Here is a 21,960-nt window from a genome sequence, read left to right as displayed (position 1 = left end):
GGAGCCGTAGGTGGTGCCGGTAGAGGACCCATGATTCGGAGCCGAACAGGAGTGTGGGTATGACAACGGCTCTGTATACGCTTATCTTTGTGAGGTTTTTCAGTTGGTTGTTTTTCCAGACTCTTTTGTGTAGTCTTCCAAAGGCGCTATTTGCCTTGGCGAGTCTGTTGTCTATCTCATTGTCGATCCTTGCATCTGATGAAATGGTGCAGCCGAGATAGGTAAACTGGTTGACCGTTTTGAGTTTTGTGTGCCCGATGGAGATGTGGGGGGGCTGGTAGTCATGGTGGGGAGCTGGCTGATGGAGGACCTCAGTTTTCTTCAGGCTGACTTCCAGGCCAAACATTTTGGCAGTTTCCGCAAAGCAGGACGTCAAGCGCTGAAGAGCTGGCTCTGAATGGGCAACTAAAGCGGCATCATCTGCAAAGAGTAGTTCACGGACAAGTTTCTCTTGTGTCTTGGTGTGAGCTTGCAGGCGCCTCAGATTGAAGAGACTGCCATCCGTGCGGTACCGGATGTAAACAGCGTCTTCATTGTTGGGGTCTTTCATGGCTTGGTTCAGCATCATGCTGAAGAAGATTGAAAAGAGGGTTGGTGCGAGAACACAGCCTTGCTTCACGCCATTGTTAATGGAGAAGGGTTCAGAGAGCTCATTGCTGTATCTGACCCGACCTTGTTGGTTTTCGTGCAGTTGGATAATCATGTTGAGGAACTTTGGGGGACATCCGATGCGCTCTAGTATTTGCCAAAGCCCTTTCCTGCTCACGGTGTCGAAGGCTTTGGTGAGGTCAACAAAGGTGATGTAGAGTCCTTTGTTTTGTTCTCTACACTTTTCTTGGAGCTGTCTGAGGGCAAAGACCATGTCAGTGGTTCCTCTGTTAGCGCGAAAGCCGCACTGTGATTCTGGGAGAATATTCTCAGCGACACTAGGTATTATTCTATTTAGTAGAATCCTAGCGAAGATTTTGCCTGCAATGGAGAGCAACGTGATTCCCCTGTAGTTTAAGCAGTCTGATTTCTCGCCTTTGTTTTTGTACAGGGTGATGATGGTGGCATCACGAAGATCCTGAGGCAGTTTACCTTGGTCCCAACAAAGCTTGAAAAACTCATGCAGTTTGGCATGCAGAGTTTTGCCGCCAGCCTTCCAGACTTCTGGGGGGATTCCATCCATACCTGCTGCTTTGCCACTTTTCAGTTGTTCGATTGCCTTATATGTCTCATCCAGGGTGGGAACCTCATCCAGCTCTAGCCTTAGGGGCTGTTGAGGGAGCTGGAGCAGGGCGGAATCTTGGACTGAGCGGTTGGTACTGAAAAGAGATTGGAAGTGTTCTGACCATCGGTTGAGGATGGAGATCTTGTCGCTGAGGAGGACTTTGCCGTCTGAGCTGCGCAGCGGGCTTTGGACTTGGGGTGAGGGGCCGTACACAGCCTTTAGAGCCTCGTAGAAACCCCTGAAGTCGCCAATGTCCGCGCTGAGCTGTGTTCGTTTGGCGAGGCTAGTCCACCACTCATTTTGGATCTCCCGGAGTTTGCGCTGAAGATGGCTGCATGCGCGACGGAAGGCTTGTTTCTTCTCTGGACAGGACGGCTTTGTAAGGTGAGCCTGGTGGGCAGCTCGCTTCTTTGCCAGCAGCTCCTGGATTTCCTGGCTGTTTTCGTCAAACCAGTCCTTGTTTTTCCTGGAGGAGAAGCCCAGTACCTCTTCAGTGGATTGCAGTATGGTAGTCTTCAACTGATCCCAGAGGGTTTCAGGGGACGGGTCCGTGAGGCGGGTTTCAACGTCGAGCTTTGCTTTGAGGTTTGCCTGGAAGTTTCCTCTCGCTTCGTCTGACTGCAGTTTTCCAACATTGAACCTCTTTCTGGGGGCTTTATTGTTCCTGGGCTTTGGCTTGAAGTGAAGGTTGAGCTTGCAGCGAACCAGCCGGTGGTCAGTGTGGCATTCCGCGCTAGGCATGACCCTGGTGTGGAGCACATCTTGTTTGTCACTTTCTCGCACCAGGATGTAGTCCAGGAGGTGCCAGTGTTTGGATCGGGGATGCATCCAGGTGGTCTTAAGGCTGTCCCTCTGCTGAAAAAGGGTGTTTGTAATGACAAGCCGCTGTTCTGCGCAGAGCTCCAACAGGAGGCGCCCATTGTCGTTGCACTTGCCGACGCCATGCTTGCCCAGGATTCCTGGCCAGGTTTCTGAGTCTTTGCCGACACGAGCGTTGAAGTCGCCCAGGATGACAACCTTGTCGGCTGTAGGGGTACGTTGGATGAGGTTGCGCAGGTCGGTGTAGAACTTGTTCTTTTCTGCTGGTTCCGCCTGGAGGGTTGGAGCATAGACACTGATGAGGGTGATGTGACGCTTGTTTTGAAGTGGGAGTCGCATGGACATGATTCGGTCCGAGAGGCCTGTCGGAAGGTTTTCGAGTTTGGAGGCAATGAAGCTCTTGACCATGAAGCCTACACCAGATAGGCGTCGTTCATCCGAAGGCTTGCCAGACCAGTAGAGTGTGTAGCCCGCGCCGCGTTCTTGGAAGCTGCCTACATCTGCCAGGCGGACTTCACTGAGAGCGGCTATGTCGATGTCAAGTCTGAGGAGTTCATGTGCAATGAGGGCAGACCGACGTTCAGGTCGATGGCTGTCAGTCTTATCTAGCATGGTTCTGATGTTCCAGCATGCTAGCTTGAGTTTGTGAGCATCTTTTGAGGGGGAGGACGTGGAGGGGGAGGACGTGGAGGGGGAGGACGTGGAGGGGGAGGACGTGGAGGGGGAGGACGTGGAGGGGGAGGACGTGGAGGGGGAGGACGTGGAGGGGGAGGACGTGGAGGGGGAGGACGTGGACCTGTCCTCGGGCCTGCGCAAAGGAGCTTTTAGGTGGAGTGCAGTGCGCGCAGTACTGGCCCCACCCTTTACACCCATGGTTCGTGTGCCGTGGCCAAGCAAGCTGGGACGTGGCAGCGAGGTCCTTGGGTCGTAGGTTTTATATCGGAGTGGCCTTCTCCTATGCAGGTTTCTTACCCGGGCTGGAGGGGCCTGCCTCCCCTCCTAGGTCGGTCCATACTGCCCGGACCGGGGCCTCCGTCTGCCTCACTCGACCGAGGCCGGGGCCGCCGTCTCCCCCTTGCTCCTGCCCGTATCGGGGCCGCCGCCGTCTACCCTTCGCCCGGACCGGGGCCGGGGCCGCCGCTGCTCTCCCTGTGCCCGGACTGGGGCCGCCGCACAGGGAGGGCACAGGGAGAGCAGCGGCGGCCCCGGCCCCGGTCCGGGCGAAGGGTAGACGGCGGCGGCCCCGATACGGGCAGGAGCAAGGGGGAGGCGGCGGCCCCAGTCCGGGCACAGGGAGAGCAGCGGCGGCCCCGGCCCCGGTCCGGGCGAAGGGTAGACGGCGGCGGCCCCGATACGGGCAGGAGCAAGGGGGAGGCGGCGGCCCCAGTCCGGGCACAGGGAGAGCAGCGGCGGCCCCGGCCCCGGTCCGGGCGAAGGGTAGACGGCGGCGGCCCCGATACGGGCAGGAGCAAGGGGGAGGCGGCGGCCCCAGTCCGGGCACAGGGAGAGCAGCGGCGGCCCCGGCCCCGGTCCGGGCGAAGGGTAGACGGCGGCGGCCCCGATACGGGCAGGAGCAAGGGGGAGGCGGCGGCCCCAGGCGGTCAACTGATTAAAAGGTTGCTTAAACTACTATTTTAATCTAATTCAGGTATGCATAAAAAATCATTTTTAATGGAACTTAGTTGCATAACAATGTTATGCTGTGCTTTGGAATTCTGGGGCAATTAAACTCTTTTTGCTGGGTGGGAAAATCAGACTAGGAATGGATTCTAGTAGGTGAAAACAATTAACATTACAATGTGTAGAGCGTGGGAGAAAATTGGAACTCTCTTGTGCAATTATCAGATAATTGCATTTCAATTGCTGATTTTAACCTTGATTGACAGATCTTGGTGAACCAAAGGTATCATGGTATGTGGAGGAAATGCAGGTACGTGGAGTTAGGCACTAATCAACCATAACCACACTGAACACAGACATGGGGCTAAATATTTTTTTGAGATTTAATTTAATTGGGAGATATAGCACAACCAACTGAAAAACCTCACAAAGATTAGTGTATACAGAGCCGTTGTCATACCCACAATCCTGTTCAGCTCCGAATCATGGGTCCTTTACCGGCATCACCTACGGCTCCTAGAACGCTTCCACCAGCGTTGTCTCCGCTCCATCCTCAACATTCATTGGAGCGACTTCATCTCCAACATCAAAGTACTCGAGATGGCAGAGGCCAACAGCATCAAATCCACGCTGCTGAAGACCCAACTGCGCTGGGTAGGTCACGTCTCCAGAATGGAGGACCATCGCCTTCCCAAGATTGTGTTATATGGCGAGCTCTCCACTGGCCATCGTGTCAGAGGTGCATCAAAGAAGAGGTACGAGGACTGCCTAAAGAAATCTCTTGGTGCCTGCCACATTGACCATCGCCAGTGGGCTGATATCGCCTCCAACCGTGCATCTTGGCGCCTCACAGTTCGGCGGGCAGCAACCTCCTTTGAAGAAGACCGCAGAGCCCACCTCACCGTCAAAAGACAAAGGAGGAAAAACCCAACACCCAACCCCAACCCACCAATTTTCCCTTGCAACCGCTGCAACCGTGTCTGCCTGTCCCGCATCGGACTTGTCAGCCACAAACGAGCCTGCAGCTGACGTGGACTTTACCCCTCCATAAATCTTCGTCCGCGAAGCCAAGCCAAAGAAGAAAAGAAAGAAAGAGGCCCTTCCAGCTAACAAGCTTGTGCTGCACAATTACACCCATGTGACCAAATTAGTTTCCATCCCCGTGCGCCTTTGGAATGCAAAAGAAAATCAGTGCACCCGGAGGAAGGCCACATGGACATGGGGAGAACATACAAGCTCCTTCAGACAGTACTGAATTCCAACCTGAGTCGCTGGTGGTGTTTGGGCTCAGGCCCAAAACATTGGCAATATATCTTTGCTTTTAATGGATACTGAAACACTGAGTTCTCCCAGCATTTTGATGTATTTTTACTGTAATAACATAGCGTTAATCGCTACAATAACCAATCAACCTCTTCCTTATCCCATATAAGGGTGGCACAGTTAACATAGTGGTTAGTACAACACTGTTACAGTGCCAGTGACCGGGGTTCAAATTCAGGCACTGTCTGTAAGGAGCTCGTCTCCATGGGTTTCCTCCAGGCCATTCAAAAACATTCAGGAGTTGTAGGTTAATTGGGTGTAATTGGGCGGCACAGGCTCATGGGCCAAAAGGGCCTATTTCTGTGTTGTATGGCTAAATTTAAATTTAAAATTTAAATTAGTAGACCACTGGTTGAACAATGCAGATTTCCTCAACTTTACCTCAAAGATTCTTGACACCGCAACACATGATCAGTGAATAATTTAATAACTATAGTCCCTCGGTACAGAATCAGCAATATGCATTTTTTACTTCTGGGAATGAGGAATCACAGAATCTCTAGCCCTAGCAAGAAATACAATGAAACAAATATGAGGCTGAAGCCTAATTCATTTGGGAGTTTTTACATAGTATTTAAATCACAGTACAACAAAAGCTGGTCATAATGTCATTTCTGGGAGCCGTCAACATCGGAGAGGACTAAATCAGATTGGAAAGGATTTGGCTCAAGGGACTTCAGTGAATAGGGGCTGAGGTGGTGGTGCAGGAATTGAAGTAAGAAAGGACCACCCTATTCAAGGCACAAAAAGGATTCAGCAGGTAGGCACAGGTAAGGGTAGGTTTTAGATATCATATTTTTTCTCTAGTCACAAACAGTAGGAATGGCAGCCAAGACAGGGGATTGCTCCTCTTGCAGAATATGGGCCATCAGGGAAGCCAACAGTATCCCTGACAACTTCACCTGCAAGAAGTGCATCCAGCTGCAGCTCCTGACAAGCCGAGTTAAGGAATTGAAGCTAGAGTTCGATTAACTCCGGATCATTCGTGAGGGAAAGGAGGTAATAGAGGGGAGTTAAAAGGACATTATCACACTTGGGAGGCAGGAGGAGAGTAGACTGGTGACAGTCAGATGAGGGAGAGGGAACAGACACACAGTACACTGCTCCCCCTGTGGCCATTTCCCTCAATAAGAAGTACACCATTTTGGATACTGTTGACAACCTACGAGGGAACATACCATGACAATTAGGCCTTTGGCATGGAGGCTGATCCTATGGCTGAGAAGAGGTGAGCAGTAGTGATAGGGGATTCCATTGTTAGGGGAACAGATAAGAGGTTCTGTGGAAGAGACGGAGTATCCGAGTTGGTATGTTGCCTCCCTGGAGCCAGAGTCTGAGATGTCTCAGAGTGAGTTCACTGCATTCTCAACAGGGAGGGTGAGCAGCCAGAGGTCATGGTCTATGACGTGGGTAGGAAGGGTAAGGAGATCCTGCAAGGAGAGTTCAGGGAATTAAACCCGAGGTTGCAGGACAGAACCTCCAGAATCAGAATTTATTGTCATGAACAAGTCATGAAATTTGATGTTTTGGTGCAGCAAACATTCATTTTATAACCATCATGAAAAGTAAGGCACAAGATGCTTTACAAACTATGAAAGTGAAATATTATGCACACTTGAAGAAAAACTCAGGCCTGATGGACCCACTGCAACTTGCTTTCCATGGATGCTGTATGACCTCCTGAGTTTCTCCAACACTTTTGCACACTGCTCTATGAAAAATGCATATGTAGGGAGCTAGTAGGTTAATTACATGGGTACATTTGGCCGGCACAGGGTCGTAAGCCGGAAGGGCTTGTTACAGTGCCAAATATACAAATTATAAAAATTAAATTAAATTAAAAACATGATGTGTTAGAAATTATCAGCAGGTCATGCAGCAACTACGGAGAAGCAAACAAAGTTAACAGTTAATGTCACTTCGAGGACACGGTCCTGAAATATTGACTTGTTTCCCTCTCTTGAGAGGGTGTCTGACCCACTGAGGATTTCCAGCATTTGCTGAAGAGAATTTAAAAATTAGGCATTGCTCAACTGTCCTGAAGGCTTCAAAGATGTTTAATGAAATCCTGCAAGGGACTCCACAGTTATCAGAATTTAGTTGAAAAGATTTGCCCTCAAGCATCCTTAATCTTTTCAGTAGTCAAAGTTTCCATGGTAACTGACAAAATTCTCCTTAGTAACAAGATAAGAATACACTAGGGAGCCAAAAATCTGCAATAAAACGTAAATCCACATTGCAAGAAATGGATTACATCAATTATCAAATTACATCTGAATTACCCAACTCTGAAATGCAGGCAACCCCCATGTAACAGCTGTTTAGATCATGAAAATCTGCCCTTACAGGATTCACAAATCACCACCCAAAATTTGGAGATATGCAATAAAATTCACTTTCATGGAATCAAAAAAGATAAGTAAGTCATCAAAAATTTGTTTTCAATTTGCATTTCTTGATGCACGTGCAGATGACGAGGTTTTAAATTTTAATTTTGACATACAGCACGGTAACAGCCCCTTTCGGTCCACAAGCCCGTGCCACCCAATTAACCTACCCCCCCACCGCCCAGTACGTTTAAAACAGTGGGAGGAAACTGGAGCCCCTGGAGGAAACCCACACAGACAAGGGGAGAATGTTCAAACTCCTTACAGACAGCATGGGATTCAAACCCAAGCCCTGATCGCTGGCACTGTTACAGTAGTATGCTAACCGCTATGGTAACCACACTGCCCCAATTACAACATGGCCTCTATTCCAGGAATGCAAATTCCCTCATCCTATAACACCTGTATATCACTTGCCTATGTCAAGGTTCATACTGCACAAGCCTCTTCTCTCCTTATTGACGTTCACTTCAGAACATATTGCCATGAGCATGTCACAAAATTTGTTGTTTTGTGGTAGAATTACAGTGCAAACAATGCTATAAATTACATTTCAAAAATGAATAGCTAGTGCAAAAAAAAAGGAGAAAGTGAGGCATTGCCTGTAGTTTACTGTCCATTCAGGAATCTGATGGCAGAAGGGAAGAAGCTCTCCTGGTGCCACTGAATGTTCATCTTCAGCCTTCTGTACCTTCTTCCTGATGGTAGCAGTGTGAAGAGGGCATGGCCTGGGTGGTAGGGGTCCTTGAGGATAGCTCTATCCAATAGCTTTCTATTTCTTTTTCTCATGTAAATATCACCTTCAATAAACTGAAACTATTCACTTATTCACAAAAGAAGGTCCTTTGAGATTAATAGAGACTTGCCTTCAGTTCAGAGGTTGGGAATTGAGGTAATTAATGAGGACCCACAGATAGGGCACTACCGCTACTTGAAGGTGGGTAGCCTGAGGGGTGTGAACATTTTCTATCCTTTAGAAAAGGATATTGCTTTATGGACAATATACTGACAATAAATATGTCAGGAAATCACAAAATAGGTTATATCTAAAAAAAAAATGGTATGTGATAGGGAATTTTTTTTAAGATGATTTTTCATCTTTGTGTGCTGCTGACAAGTAGATTTAAGGTTTACAAATTCATCTTCTCCACTTGGCTATCACAGGCCAGAGACTGTATTTGATTCATTTTTTTTTCCAAGGAAGCTTTGAATCTTTTCCTCTTTGCCCAGGACTGAACTTGGAATACAGTGTGTGTTTCAGAAGCCTCGCAAAAGACATGGCCTGCCCAACTACTCCTTGGGTGAGGAGATTCATTTTCTACTTGCACTCTGGATATATTATTTGGATTTATTATTGACTGGACTTAGGCCTCTGATTTTGGTGACAGAGAAACAAATGTGTATTTAATTTTTGAATTTTTTTTAAAATGTAGACATACAGCAGGGTAACAGGCTCTTTCAGCCCATGAGCCTGTGCTGTCCAATTGCACCTAGTATGTTTTGAATAGTGGGAGGAAACCATAGCTCCTGGCAAAAACCATAGCTCCTGGCAAAAAGCCATGCAGACATAGGGAGAACATACAAACTCCTTACAGACAGCACAGGATTCAAATCCCAGTCCTGGTCACTGGTGCTGTAACAGCGTTGCGCTAACCACTACACTAACTGTGCCACCCTGAATATTTAGATAAAAGGGGAAATCACGGTTAAATATTTAGATTTTACAGATAAACTTGAGAACCATCAGTTGGTGAAACAAGAGAGAGGTGAAGGTTTCATAAATAAAGGTTCTCTATGCACAACAGAAGTCTATCAGATGCTCTCACATCTGTTGTGCATGCCAGCGTCAACGGTTTCTAAACAAGAAATCAAGCTTTATGCTAAAGCTCTGTCGCTGTCAAAACTCCAGAGTATTCAGCTCTTGTAAACAGCATGGAGCAGCTCAATGTATGTCCTGTACGGATAGAGTCTAGTCAGGCTGTGGGCTTAGCCACTCCAGGCAAGCTTGGATTGACCAAAGCAGCTTGCTTTATGGACAATATACTGACAATAAATATGTCAGGAAATCACAAAATAGGTTATATCTAAAAAAATGGTATGTGATAGGTAATTTTTTAAGATGATTTAAGATGATCAACTGCCCAAAATCCATAAAATATACCCAAGAAGCAAAACCTTTGCTGTCCAATGTGAGCAAAAAGGTTGAGGTTAGACTTGGTCAAGATGCCATGAGGTTGCTGATCAGAGACAGCAGAGCAAGGGGCCAATGGACAAGAGTGGTGAAAAGCAGTGGCGATAACCAGCCCAGATGCCTCTCTGACTTGTGCTGCTAAGAAACCCCTGTAAATGTCATCTGGCTGAAAGGGCTGAAGTGTTTAACTTCTTTCTCAGTTGCTTCATAAATAATTTTTTATTGTGTTGCCAGCATGTCATTCTGATAACTATATCAAGGCTGCTGCAGGATTTGTCAGCCACAAAGATAGGATCTATTTGACAGATAACACAAACTAGACTTTCTTTGCCAGTCAGCCATACTGCTGCTAATAGAACCAACCTTTCCCTAAAGCAGAGGATCTGCACAAGGAATAATCATAAAATGTTGCTGAGCTCCTTGGACCATCAGGTAAAATCCACACTGCTCCACATCATTATAAAAAATCAGCAATATTCTTTCTTAACACAGAATTTTTACCAGAAAATTCCCCCTTCTCAAAGCACTCAAATCCTATCCCTTGTTCCTTCCACAATATCTCATAATATTTTTCCAAGTTAATCTTATTTACACTGTAAATGTTATCACTGACTTGTATTGTTGTAATGCAGATTCATAAATCTTTGTGGGACACAATAAAACTAATTTTCCCTTTTTGCTCTAATCCGACATTAATGTAGTAATAAGCAAACAAACGCTGTTGGAGATACTCTGCAGGTCAGCTACGCTCTGCCGACACAGAAGCAAAGCTAACATCATAGGTCCATGATCTTTTAGTTCCTGTGTTAATAATTCAATCAAATCCTTTCAAAATATATTAGATCATTCACTCAACCTTGTCTCTGCAAAGACCAATAATAACCATAGTTTAGGGTTGAGAAAATAGCGTAAATAATGTTTTCTTTTTAAATTACTGTTTCAATAGAATGGCAGCTGAATTTTTTAAAAATCTGGAAATAAACATAGATGTTCCAACCTAATTTGGCTGTGGGGAGTGAAACTCTGCATGTGATGTGATTGTAGTAAAAACACACAAAAATGCTCCTGGACTGTACTCGTTGGAGTACGGAAGGATGAGGGGGGGGGGGGGGGACTCCATAGAGGCATTCCAAATGCTCAAAGGCCTGGACAGAGTAGATATGGCAAGGGCGTTTCCTATGGTAGGGGATTCTAGGACAAAAAGGCACAACTTCAGGGTAAAAGGCATCAATTTGAAACAGAGATCCGGAAAAATGTCTTTAGTCAGGGGGTCGAGTGTCTGGGGAACTTGATGCCACAGGCGGCTATGGAAGCGAGACCGTTGGGTGCATTTAAGGCAGAGATTGCCAGATATTTGATTAGTCAGAGCTTCAACCGGGGAGTGGGGCTGAGTGGGAGGATGGATAAAATGGGCCTATTTCTGCTCTGAGGAACTCAGCCGGTCTCACAACATCTGTAGGAGGTAAAAATACGTTACTGACATTTCGGGCCCGAGCCACTCCTCAAATTATAAGCGAAGAGTAGGCAGCATCTGAATTAAAGACAGGGAGGGGAAGGAGTCCTGGCCAATTCTGCATCTTAAACTAATTTCCCATCTATTCCCACATCCCCAATCTCTTTGCTAACCAGAAATCTACTGATCTCAGTCTAGAGTACGCTGCGGCACCAAAGAATTCTAAAGGATAAACAACAAATTTATCAACATGGAAAAGAACCAAGTTTCAACAGCCAGCAAAACTGCCTTCACTCTTACACCAAGTAACATTAAAGCCAATACTTTCTGACCACTGCAATGCAAGATGGAAAGGAAAAAGATCTGCAAATCAATTAGTCTGATATCAGTTATCAAGAAAGTGCTGAGAGCTATTTTCCAGGAAGTGGTTATAGAAAATTTACAGATACAAGCAACTGGGAAAAATATGACAAAGATTAGCAAGATCAACATAAATTGTTTGCAATTATTTTTAAGATGTCTGAAACGACATCTATTCAAAACAAGAAATGTTTATCTTGTAATTGGAAATAAGGGAATGGTAGATATATTGAATGGTTGCATTGCATCAGTATTTACAAGAGAAGCAGATGTTATTTTTAAACTAGCCAGCCTCCATTCAGTTTAAATGTGTTGAAGCCAGCATTGAAATAATAGGATAAGAAAGTCTAGTTTGTGTTATCTGTCAAATAGATCCTATCTTTGTGGCTGGAAAATCCTGCAGCAGCCTTGATATAGTTATCAGAATGACATGCTGGCAACACAATAAAAAATTATTTATGAAGCAACTGAGAAAGAAGTTAAACACTTCAGCCCTTTCAGCCAGATGACATTTACAGGGGTTTCTTAGCAGCACAAGTCAGAGAGGCATCTGGGCTGGTTATCGCCACTGCTTTTCACCACTCTTGTCCATTGGCCCCTTGCTCTGCTGTCTCTGATCAGCAACCTCATGGCATCTTGACCAAGTCTAACCTCAACCTTTTTGCTCACATTGGACAGCAAAGGTTTTGCTTCTTGGGTATATTTTATGGATTTTGGGCAGTTGATCATCTTAAAAAATTACCTATCACATACCATTTTTTTTTTAGATATAACCTATTTTGTGATTTCCTGACATATTTTAAGTCTCCCAGAAGATTGCCCACAAAGCAAGTTGCTTTGGTCAGTCCAAGCTTGCCTCGGCATGCACTGAGTGTAGGTGTTATGCAAATGTTGTCTGAGACCTGGGCATGCTTAGTCAGAATAGATGCAGGCAGGCTATAAAAGCATTTAACCTATTGTGATAGTACAGACCTATCACCAATGCATATAGTTACAGTATCTAGAGTGTGTGCTTACAGCGATTGGCTGAGAGCTTAGCCACGCCTACTGTCTGGGCCTTAAAGGGTTCTGTCCCTAGCCAGGTTGGATCATTCCAGACTGGTCGGCCACCTGTGAAGTGCTCCTGTCTTTTGCTAATAAAAGCCTTGGTTTAGATCAACAAGTCTTTGGTTCTTTCGACGAGCTCTGCACCAATGCAGATACTGTGCATTACATTGATAAAGATTGAATGCATGTTGTTGCGCATGTTCTTCAGGCAATAGCGTAGTGAGTGTACTTAACAATAGCATTTATTGTCTTCAGGAAGGTTCAATACAGCAGAAACCTCTGGTCAATGTCACTAACAAATGCGATATATTCTGTTACATTTGTAGCGAGTGTACGCTTAAGGTTCAAAGACTCAGCATACTGCACTTATTAAGAAAGCCTATGAGCTATACTTTTGTTGTAAAATTGGTGACTAAGACAAATTCTGGGCTTCTCACATTTGTTGTGCAACATGTGCAGTCAACCTGAAAGCTTAGCTCAGCATTATTATGCAATTAAACATATTAATTTCAAGAAAAGTTCATTTAATGTTTCTTCAACTTCCTCTGCGATACAACAAATACGAAATTATCTTTGTGTTCATCTGGAAGTTGTCTATCGTAATTCCCCCATCATTTTTTCCAGAAAGCAAACTTTTTGCAAAAATTCATTGCCCAATGTCATTAGGGGGTCTCTGCTAAGCTGTTATACCATTTCCTCACAGTGAGAAAGGACGGCTTCCAAACATAATGATCACACCCATTTAACCATTTACAGAGCGGAAACAGCCCATGTCGGCCTTCGAGTCCGCACTGGTTCACTAGAACAACTCCACTAGCTCAATCCTCCCGCTCTCCACCAATATCCCTCCAACCCCCTCACCTCCATGTACACATCCAACTTTCTCTTAAATGATAGAAGGGACCCTGCCACAACTATCTCATTCGGAAGATCATTATGATCCTCAGTTCATCCAACTGCAGCTCAAGCTCCCTAACACAGTCACTCATTACATGCAATTGGATGCACCTTTTGCAGGTGTAGTCATCAGAAACAGCTGTGGTGTCTCTGATTTTCCACATTCCACAACTGGAGCACTTAACTATCCCAACTGACTCCATTTCCTCCTTTCTTACTATAGATATGTTGTTTCAAAGATACCTTTCCACACAAGGAGCTCCTTCTCAGCCCCTGCTCGCCAAAGTCCCTCGAGCCAAAGTCCCAAGTCCCCACTCCTTCACTGGGCCACTGGCCACTCCCTCCCTTTCTACTCCTTTTATTAGCCCTTACCAATTAACCCCAATTAACTCCTGGCTCCTCCTCCTCTCACCCGACACCAGGCGCTGACTCACTGCCTCCTCTGACCCCTGTAAAGAGTTTGTATGTTCTCCCAGTGTCTGCACGGATTTTCCTCCAGGTGCTCCGGCCTCGTCCCACCGTTCAAATCATACAGGGGTTGTCCGTTAATTGGGCGGCACGGACTCGTGGGCCGAAATGGCTTGCTACCATGCTGTATGTCTAAATATAAATTAAAAATATAAAAATTTCTGCAATAGGGCAAAGGTTAATTTAATTTCTACAAGCAACTCTCTTACACTTTTATATTTGCCTGCCTTTATTTTAGTGAATTCCAGATTCATAACTTTGGTGGGTTCATCACTTGGAAATGGGAGGAAGGATACAAGCAGGCAATGAAAACAGAGCAGACAACATGTTATTTTAAAGAGGGAAAGGATAATTTCAAAGAAACATGAAAAATGCCATGGACTTAGCAATGCTGAATGCTGGAGGTGGTTTGGGTGGGAGGGGGGGCAGAATTGGAAGTCTTCTGTAATGTATTGTTACAGTGGGAATGTCAGGAGATAAGATCAAATCATGTTCTTTGGTCAACAACTTAGCAATTTTATTATCAACCATATATGGGAACACAAAAATTATTATCAGTTTGGATATCCAATCAAAGAAACATATGGCCATCACCAATTTTTATATAAATGTGCATCCCTTTCATTCCTGGGCCTTTACGTTGAATAGTAATTTATTTATTTGACATTCTTTCCAGTTTACTTCTTGATAGATAACCATCTGTCTAAGAAACAAAAGGTCCAAGTTCAGGCCTCCAAATTACCACATCACTTCATCACTATAGACTACTTTGAAAGGCGGTTCTTTTCGTAAAGGGAATAAATTTTACACTGCAACAGAACTACGAATAATGGATGTAAAACACGAAAGTCTGCAGACACCATTGCTCAAGTAAAAGCATAATGCTGGAGAAACTCAGCTGGTCAAACAGTGTAGTTTATATAGCAAAGTTAAAGGTATATAAACCAATATTTCGGGCTTGAGCTGTTCATCAAAGTAGGGAAAAATGTTGGCAGGCTTCTGAACAAAATAGTAGTAGGGAAGGAGCACTGTCCCAAAGGTAGGAGGTAATAGGTGGATAATGGATACCTTACATAGAGACAAAAATGGCAGGTGTTTTGCTGGTAATGCTGTTTTAATTACCGATTAAATATAGATTAAACAACAAAAATGCTGAGACTATTCAAAGACTGTAACCTCACAGGCTTAATGAATTGGCATCCATCATAGAGCGAGACTGGAATCATTCCACAAAGGTGCCTTACTAGGTCTCCAAGAACTCACAGAAGGGTACTTCATCAGTGTGTTATCTCTCAAAATAGGAATTCAAGAGAACTGCAAAATGTTTCCCCTGAATCAACTGGAAACAAAGCACACAACTACCGTATAACTACAATGTTTTCAGAGTGGAACAGAGTCAAGCCATCACCTGCTTGCAACCAACTGATCAAAAAATGCCAGCACTGCTGAGACTGAAACATCGCACCATATCCAATTGAACATCTGCAACTAAATTTTGATTCAGTGATATTGAAACTGCAATTAAGAGGACAGCATTAGAGAATTATAAGGAATGTACATTTACATTCTTAATACACCTACTATTTCTACCGGACACAATAACAAAACTTCAAACTATAAGGATGGACAGTTAAACAAATCCTCAGAATACTGATATAAATAATGTATAAGCACAAGAGGTTTCTTTCCCTTGATTTCATTTGATTACAAGTCCATATGGTCAGTTGGGAAATGGACAAAACAGAGCAAGTAGTGGCAAAGTGATGTAAAACTTACAAATTTTATAAGTACCAAGTGTGTAGAAGGGAGACAAAGAGGTTTAAAAGTCAAATCAAGTCAAGTTTATTGTCATCTGATTGCACAAGTACAACCTGACAAAACAGCATTATCTGGTCCTTGGTGAAAACACACAAACAATACAGACAAATAATACATATTTTGAACAAGTATTTCATCTATAAAAATATATAAATATTGTTTCATGAATATGAGAGGCTCAGTGTGAGCAGTTCCTTTGGTTGTTCAGCATTCTCACTGCCCGTGGGAAGAAGCTGTTCCTCAGCCTGGTGGAGCTGGCTCTGATCCTCCTGGATCTCTTCCCCAATGGAAGCAGCTGAAAGATACTATGTGCAGGGTGGAAAAATTCCATGATTTTGCATGCCCTTTTCAGACAATGATCCCAGTAGATCATGCCAATGAAGGGAAGGGAAACTTAAGTGATCCTTCCAGCTCTAATTGTCCTGTGGGTTGACTTCCAGTCCATTTCTCTGAAGCAACCGTACAACACGGTGATGCAGCTGGCCAGGATGCTCTTGAGAGAGAGCTCTTGTATAAGTTTAACATGATGGTGGCTAGAAGCCACCATTATGTCAACATAGAAGTCTACTTCCAACATAAAGAATGGAATGGGATAAGAAATAATGTATTAAGGATTCTTTCCAGCATAATGAGTACAGTTTTGAGAGGACTATTAATACAAGTTCTGAAAATGTTAGAATCAATAGAACAAATATAGACATGCTTCCAAAGAAGAGAGGAATTCTGGGGATGTACTTCATACTTCATTGCCTTTGACAATACTGGTTTATTTTTAATTGTTAATTTTGTTCCTGATGTGGAATTCCTCAAGTCAAGCCTCTCTCTCTCTTTCTGTTCGACCATTGCTGCAAGATTAATCCCTTGTGTTCCAGAGCTGTTCAATTGTTTCAACATAATGTTCAACCTGCCTGAGAGCCTTTGGGACCTCATTAGCCCTTTGTTAATGGATGGCAAAACAATATTTCTGGTCAAGATGTCTTTAGGTACATTGAATCTCTGAAACAAGGGTCTCCTTGCCATAATCAAATAAAGAGGATTTTATGTTCATCATAATTCTCCTGAGGATAATATTTTCCTTTGTTTGAACTAAAATGCATCTGATAATATTCATGAAATAACTGACATCCATATCCATAAAATAGTGCAACACTGTTAGTGAGACCGGGATTCAAATCCTGCATTCTGTGTTAGGAGTTGGTACATTCTCCCCATATCCGGTTTTCTTCCACTGTTCAAAATGTACCGGGGTTTGTAGGTTAATTGGGTGGTTATTATCCACCCATTGATAATAATATTGTTTCAGCATCCCAGTCCTGTTAGCAGTGATCACAAGTACCCAACGTATTAATCTAATGTCAGATCAATAGTAGAGGATACTATCCTACAGTCCCTTGAAATCAACAGGCTTCTGCAAAACAGAGGATACAAGACTCTATCAAGCTGTGTGAACTTTCCCTGAAAAGAACACAAACATATGTGTATTCCTCACTAAATTTGGAAATAGCAAGATATCATGTTGTCTTCATGATAAATCTATTAGTAGTCATTGCAGTGAAAAACTTGTGTCCTTGCACAAAAGCAACATGCAAACCAATGTGCAAAAATGATGATGAAACTTTCGTTTTGCCATTCATGAATTGAAACCTTACTTACAGATCTTGATAAACAGCTCACAAAGCCTCCGATAGTTGTGGGGGAGTATAAATCTTTCCATCCTAATACAGCAGCTCATTCAATCTGATTAACTGTATACACAGTTTGAGAGTGACTTGAGGCTGCAGCACCCTGTGTGTTTACATCTGCACTTCAGTTGTCTTGCTTGAGTTCACTTTCACAGTTTACCACAAGGGAGGAACTCTTTTAAGCTCTAGTCACTAAAAGGTAAATGCTCCAAAATTCTGTTTTGTGGATCAGACAATTTCTCAAGTTCCTACACCACCCTGCTGAATACAGCAATCCCCATTCCCAGCAGACTCCTTTCCATTACAAACAATCATAAATTGGAGCATTTTAATAAAATGGTGTGACTTTACCACAGAACAAAGCCCTGTACCTCTGTGGCTGGTTGTACTGTGAGAAAAAGTTCTAATATATTGGAAATTTAACAAATTAGCGTAGTGGTAGTGAGACGCTGCTACGGCACCAGTTTGAATCTGGCACTGTCTGCAAGGAGTTTGTACTTTCTTCCTGTGTCTGTGTGGGTTTCTCCGGGTGCTCTGGTTTCCTCCAAATGTACTGGCATTGTAGGTTAATTGGGTGTATTTGGGCGGCATGGGCTCATGGGTGGAAAGGGTCTGTAACCGTGCTGTATGTCTAAATGTTTAAAAATCCTAAAAACATATCCCAACATTACAATGGTCAGATCTTGAGCTGAATCCCTTTAGTTGTCTGCATCCATACAAAAAAACCCACTGTATCTCCATTCTCCTCATGATGTGCAACATTTTATGAATATTTATCAACAGTAACAGATGGAGCAGTGCAATATAGAGCAGTACAATACCTCCTTGAACAAAATCATTCAGTGTACAATCAGATGGTCCCACAAGGTGAATTAGACTAGATTGGCTGTATCCCACGGTATATGGCTCTGCAACAGAAGAAAATGTGGAAAATATTGTTATTTTCTGGAACAGGAACATACATGCCAATTGGTATGATTTCAGATAGACCAATTTGGCAATCAAGGTGGCTTCCAAAGACTCTACACCAATAACAGTTTTCATAATATCATCTCTCTAAATTATTAATCAAAAGCAGAATCAATTTTTGTTGACAGCCATTTAATCAACTCGATCAATCACTGTAAGTTATGAAAGCCAAGGTCAAGTGAACACCATTAAAGATCTCAGTTGTGACTTTAGTTAAACCTGCATTTTTCTTAACTCTCATATTTACCTCGACAGTGACCCTCTCTCCCCCCTCCCCACTTCATCAACTCAAGCCTTATGAAGGAACAACAGTCTAATATTTCTAAGGAAACGTGAAATGAAGCTCGTGTATAAAGCTCATGGAAAACTGCCCTGCAGGTAAATACACATTCTTCCAGTTTTGTTTCAATTAATTTTCATTGCCTGTCCTTTTCACTTGCTGTCAATCAATACCTGCCTTAGTATATGTTGAAAGCATGTTCAAGTTTAAATGGCTAAAGTTGTTAACTAGCAATCTCTTTCAGAAGAAAATCACATTTAAATTTACGTCTAGACTTGAGAAATTTTCAGTGGCATTAAATGGTCTCTGAAATTTACTGCAGTAACTCCAAATTACAAATCCTGGTCCCAAATTCAATTAGATTCCAGTTGGTTAAAACCCAAGACAGAAATAGATAAATTAATTCCTAACATCCCAAAAGAATACAGTTTCTTTCTTGTAAACTGAGAGCCCTGCAGTGAAGTTCACCTACAATCGATGTCTCAATAGTTGCAACGTTAACTCACAAGAAAAGCCAACTGCAGAGCCCATTTAAATTAATATTTATAAGTTTGCATTACCCTTCTCTCGGATTCCATCACCTTTACCAAAAGTGGAATCCAAGTCTTAGTGGCCTTATCGGTCAGCCATAGGCAGTCACAAAGTCCTGCAGGCCAAATATAAACATAGAACTGAACAAAAGCACACATGTGAGGGGCTGATAAATTGCAAATGTCACCATTCTAATTTAGGAGGTAGAGATAAACAGCCGAATTTCTGTAAATGAGCAATAAATTATACCATGGCATAAAAAAAATCAGAGATCCTGTCTGGGAATTGACTTTGGAGTTCTCCTTCTTAGCAATGTTTTGCTCAATTGAAATTTACCAGGATTGCAGTCAGGTGAGGGATTAAACAAAGGAAAGGTAAAGAACAAAATGCTTGTAGTCTGAATGATAAACTTGAACTTTGAAGATTACAGTCCTAGATTTTCAAACTAGTGTGACTTGGGATGAGAGGACAATAATGCAGAATGGCAATCGCACCCAAGCCTAGCTGGAGACTGCCGCAGAGTTGGTGAGAAGAACATAGTAATGTATTAAATATGTGAGCATCGGTCATGCAACTTCCTTATGCCAACACAAAATTCCACAATTCACAGGCCAATGTTTGAAAGCAAACTGTTAGAAGTAAACTGCTGATGTTGCACAGGAGACCCGATGGGACATAGGCATGGAGTTAGAGTAACGTGACCTTCAATAACTAACCTACCATACACTGGCATTGTTTCAAAAACCCCTGACCTTCACCACCCACAAAGACCTAAGCGACTGCCATTTTGGAACCTACAGGAAGCCTTCAGCCTTGGAAACATATTAGGCTTCGTTCATTTGGATTTAAATTCTAGATCTCCTTGACCTAAAAGACAACAGGAGCACTTTCTTCACAAGGTATGCAGTGATTTAAGAAGATGGCTTACCAAGAACCTCTTAATTGGTTTATAAGCAAATAATTTTGGCTCTCTTAAAGATGAATACAGCTTTTTAAAAAGTACAATGTCAATGCAGGAACTTAAATATGCACCATTACCAACGGCATTTTCCTATCGGAAGCCTTTTGCCTGCTTGGCAGCGGCCTGGCCAAGTTATGTCGAGGTCAAATGAAGCAATTCATGGAGAAATCCATCAGTGTGCCACACAATTACATTCCCCCAGACACCAAGTTTTTACTGCCAATTAAAACTGTGAAGTGCAGTATTCCATTGCTCTCACTTCCCTCGACTATTCTCTGTACTGTGCACATCACTTGATCTCAGGAATTATTACATAATTCTCAGGGCGACAACACGGTAGGTCTGGGGCAGCAAGTAGGAGCCAAAAAGACCCTCAAAGCTTTGCTTTACATGATTGCTGCAAGAGCTCAGCTCTTTCAATCATATTTATGAGGTTTTGAGTCTTTGGCTCAGCAGTGAGGATAAGAGTATAATCCAAATTGAACAGGTAAGCAAAGGTTCCAACACTTGGTGGTAACATTCATTTCTGCTGTAACTTGGAGGCAGAACAACACCAGAATTATTTCTCCTTCAACACCAAAATGTGTGCAACATCATGGCACATTTCACTGGCTGTTCCCTGAACTCATCTCTATGCAATTTTATAAAGACAGTTTATCGTTAAACTGGCAGCAGAATTTAACTGTCCTTATGCAACAGAGCCTTGAATCTTAAGAGCCAATATTCACTGATCTAAGAGAGTTTAACAATAATCTCACATTCAAGGTCACCAAAACCAAGGAGCTTATTATGGACACCAGGAAGGGAAAATGAGAGGTGTAAAATCCAGTGATCATTGGGGAAAATCAGAGGTGGAAAGGGTGAGCAACTCCTGGGAGTCACTATCTTGGAGAACCATTCCTGGACCCAACATACTAATGGCATCATGAAGAAAGCACGTCTACTTCCTCATGGGTTTACAGAGGTTTAGTATGACATTGAAAACCTTGGCAAACTTCCTCTGATGTGTAGTGGAATGTATGCTGACTGGCTGCATCATGGTCTGGTGTGGGAGCACTTATATATCTGAGCGGAAAGCCCTGCAAAAGCTAGTGGACACAGCCCAATACATTACAGGCAAAATTCTCCCCACTATCGAGAACATCTACAGGGAACGCTGCCATCAGAGAGCAGAGCAAACACCACCTAAGACATGCTTTGCTCTCACTGTTTCCGTCAGGAAAGAGATATAGATGCCACAAGACTTGTAATCCAGGTTGAGGAACAGTTGCTACCCCTCCACCATCACACTCCTCAAGACTCATCTAAGGACTCTTACTTTGCATGTTATTTATTACTGAATTTTTTAATGTATTGTAGTTTGTTCACATTTCTTTCTTTGTTCATTTTTCTCTCATTTGTTTACATATCTTTTATTGAGAACAGTTTTTTTGCACTACTGGTAAGAAGAAATTCTGCCAGGCCCGCAGGAGGAAAGAATCTCAAGGTTGTACTTGATTTCATGCATGTACTCTGACAATAAATCTGAACTTTGAATTTCAAGCTTCAAAAAGACTAATAGTACAATGAGGCAAAGCTTACCTTTAGATTGTCGATCTGCCAGGGAAAGTAATAATAAACAGGACAAAAGTAAATTAACATTAATATGATTCAAGTAAACTGCATTTATTCTGAGGCTCAATTTTAACTAAATAGAAATTAAACATATTTCACTTTATGAATCAATTCCCACAATCTAATTTAAATTGGACTGCATAGTTCTACTGCATGTGCTCATGAACTGCATATGGAAAAGAAGAAAGAAATAGGAGGCCAGACATCACCTATACTAATATAAATTTAACATGTTCAAATACTATACCTCTTCAAAGTCATCCAAGATTAATGCTCTGCTAAAATAGCAGAGAAATACAAGAGTTACAAGATGCACAAGAGATGGGC

The 21,960-nt window shown here is 43.3% G+C and overlaps 1 protein-coding gene across 13 annotated transcripts in view; it reads right to left on the bottom strand.

Moving 5' to 3' along the window:
• Positions 1 to 21,960, bottom strand: part of acot7 (acyl-CoA thioesterase 7) — a 199,935-nt gene that overhangs the window by 109,056 nt on the left and 68,919 nt on the right. For 11 of the 13 annotated variants that reach the window (XR_011351686.1, XR_011351687.1, XR_011351689.1 and 8 more), the window contains 2 exons: positions 21,601 to 21,615; positions 18,100 to 18,186 (listed from right to left, as the gene is read on the bottom strand). Coding sequence is in view for 7 of the 13 variants with exons in the window: in XM_069918506.1 (XP_069774607.1) it covers positions 18,100 to 18,186; positions 21,601 to 21,615 (102 nt within the window). In the remaining 6 variants the exon portion in view is untranslated. The remainder of the gene's footprint in view (positions 1 to 18,099; positions 18,187 to 21,600; positions 21,616 to 21,960) is intronic. The other 2 variants (XM_069918507.1, XM_069918510.1) reach the window with 1 other exon arrangement.

Source organism: Narcine bancroftii, chromosome 2 (genome assembly GCF_036971445.1).
Source record: "Narcine bancroftii isolate sNarBan1 chromosome 2, sNarBan1.hap1, whole genome shotgun sequence".
In the NCBI taxonomy this organism is placed as follows: Eukaryota; Metazoa; Chordata; class Chondrichthyes; order Torpediniformes; family Narcinidae; genus Narcine; species Narcine bancroftii.
Note: the sequence above shows the minus strand (reverse complement) of the source record. Positions and strands in the feature narration are given on the sequence as shown.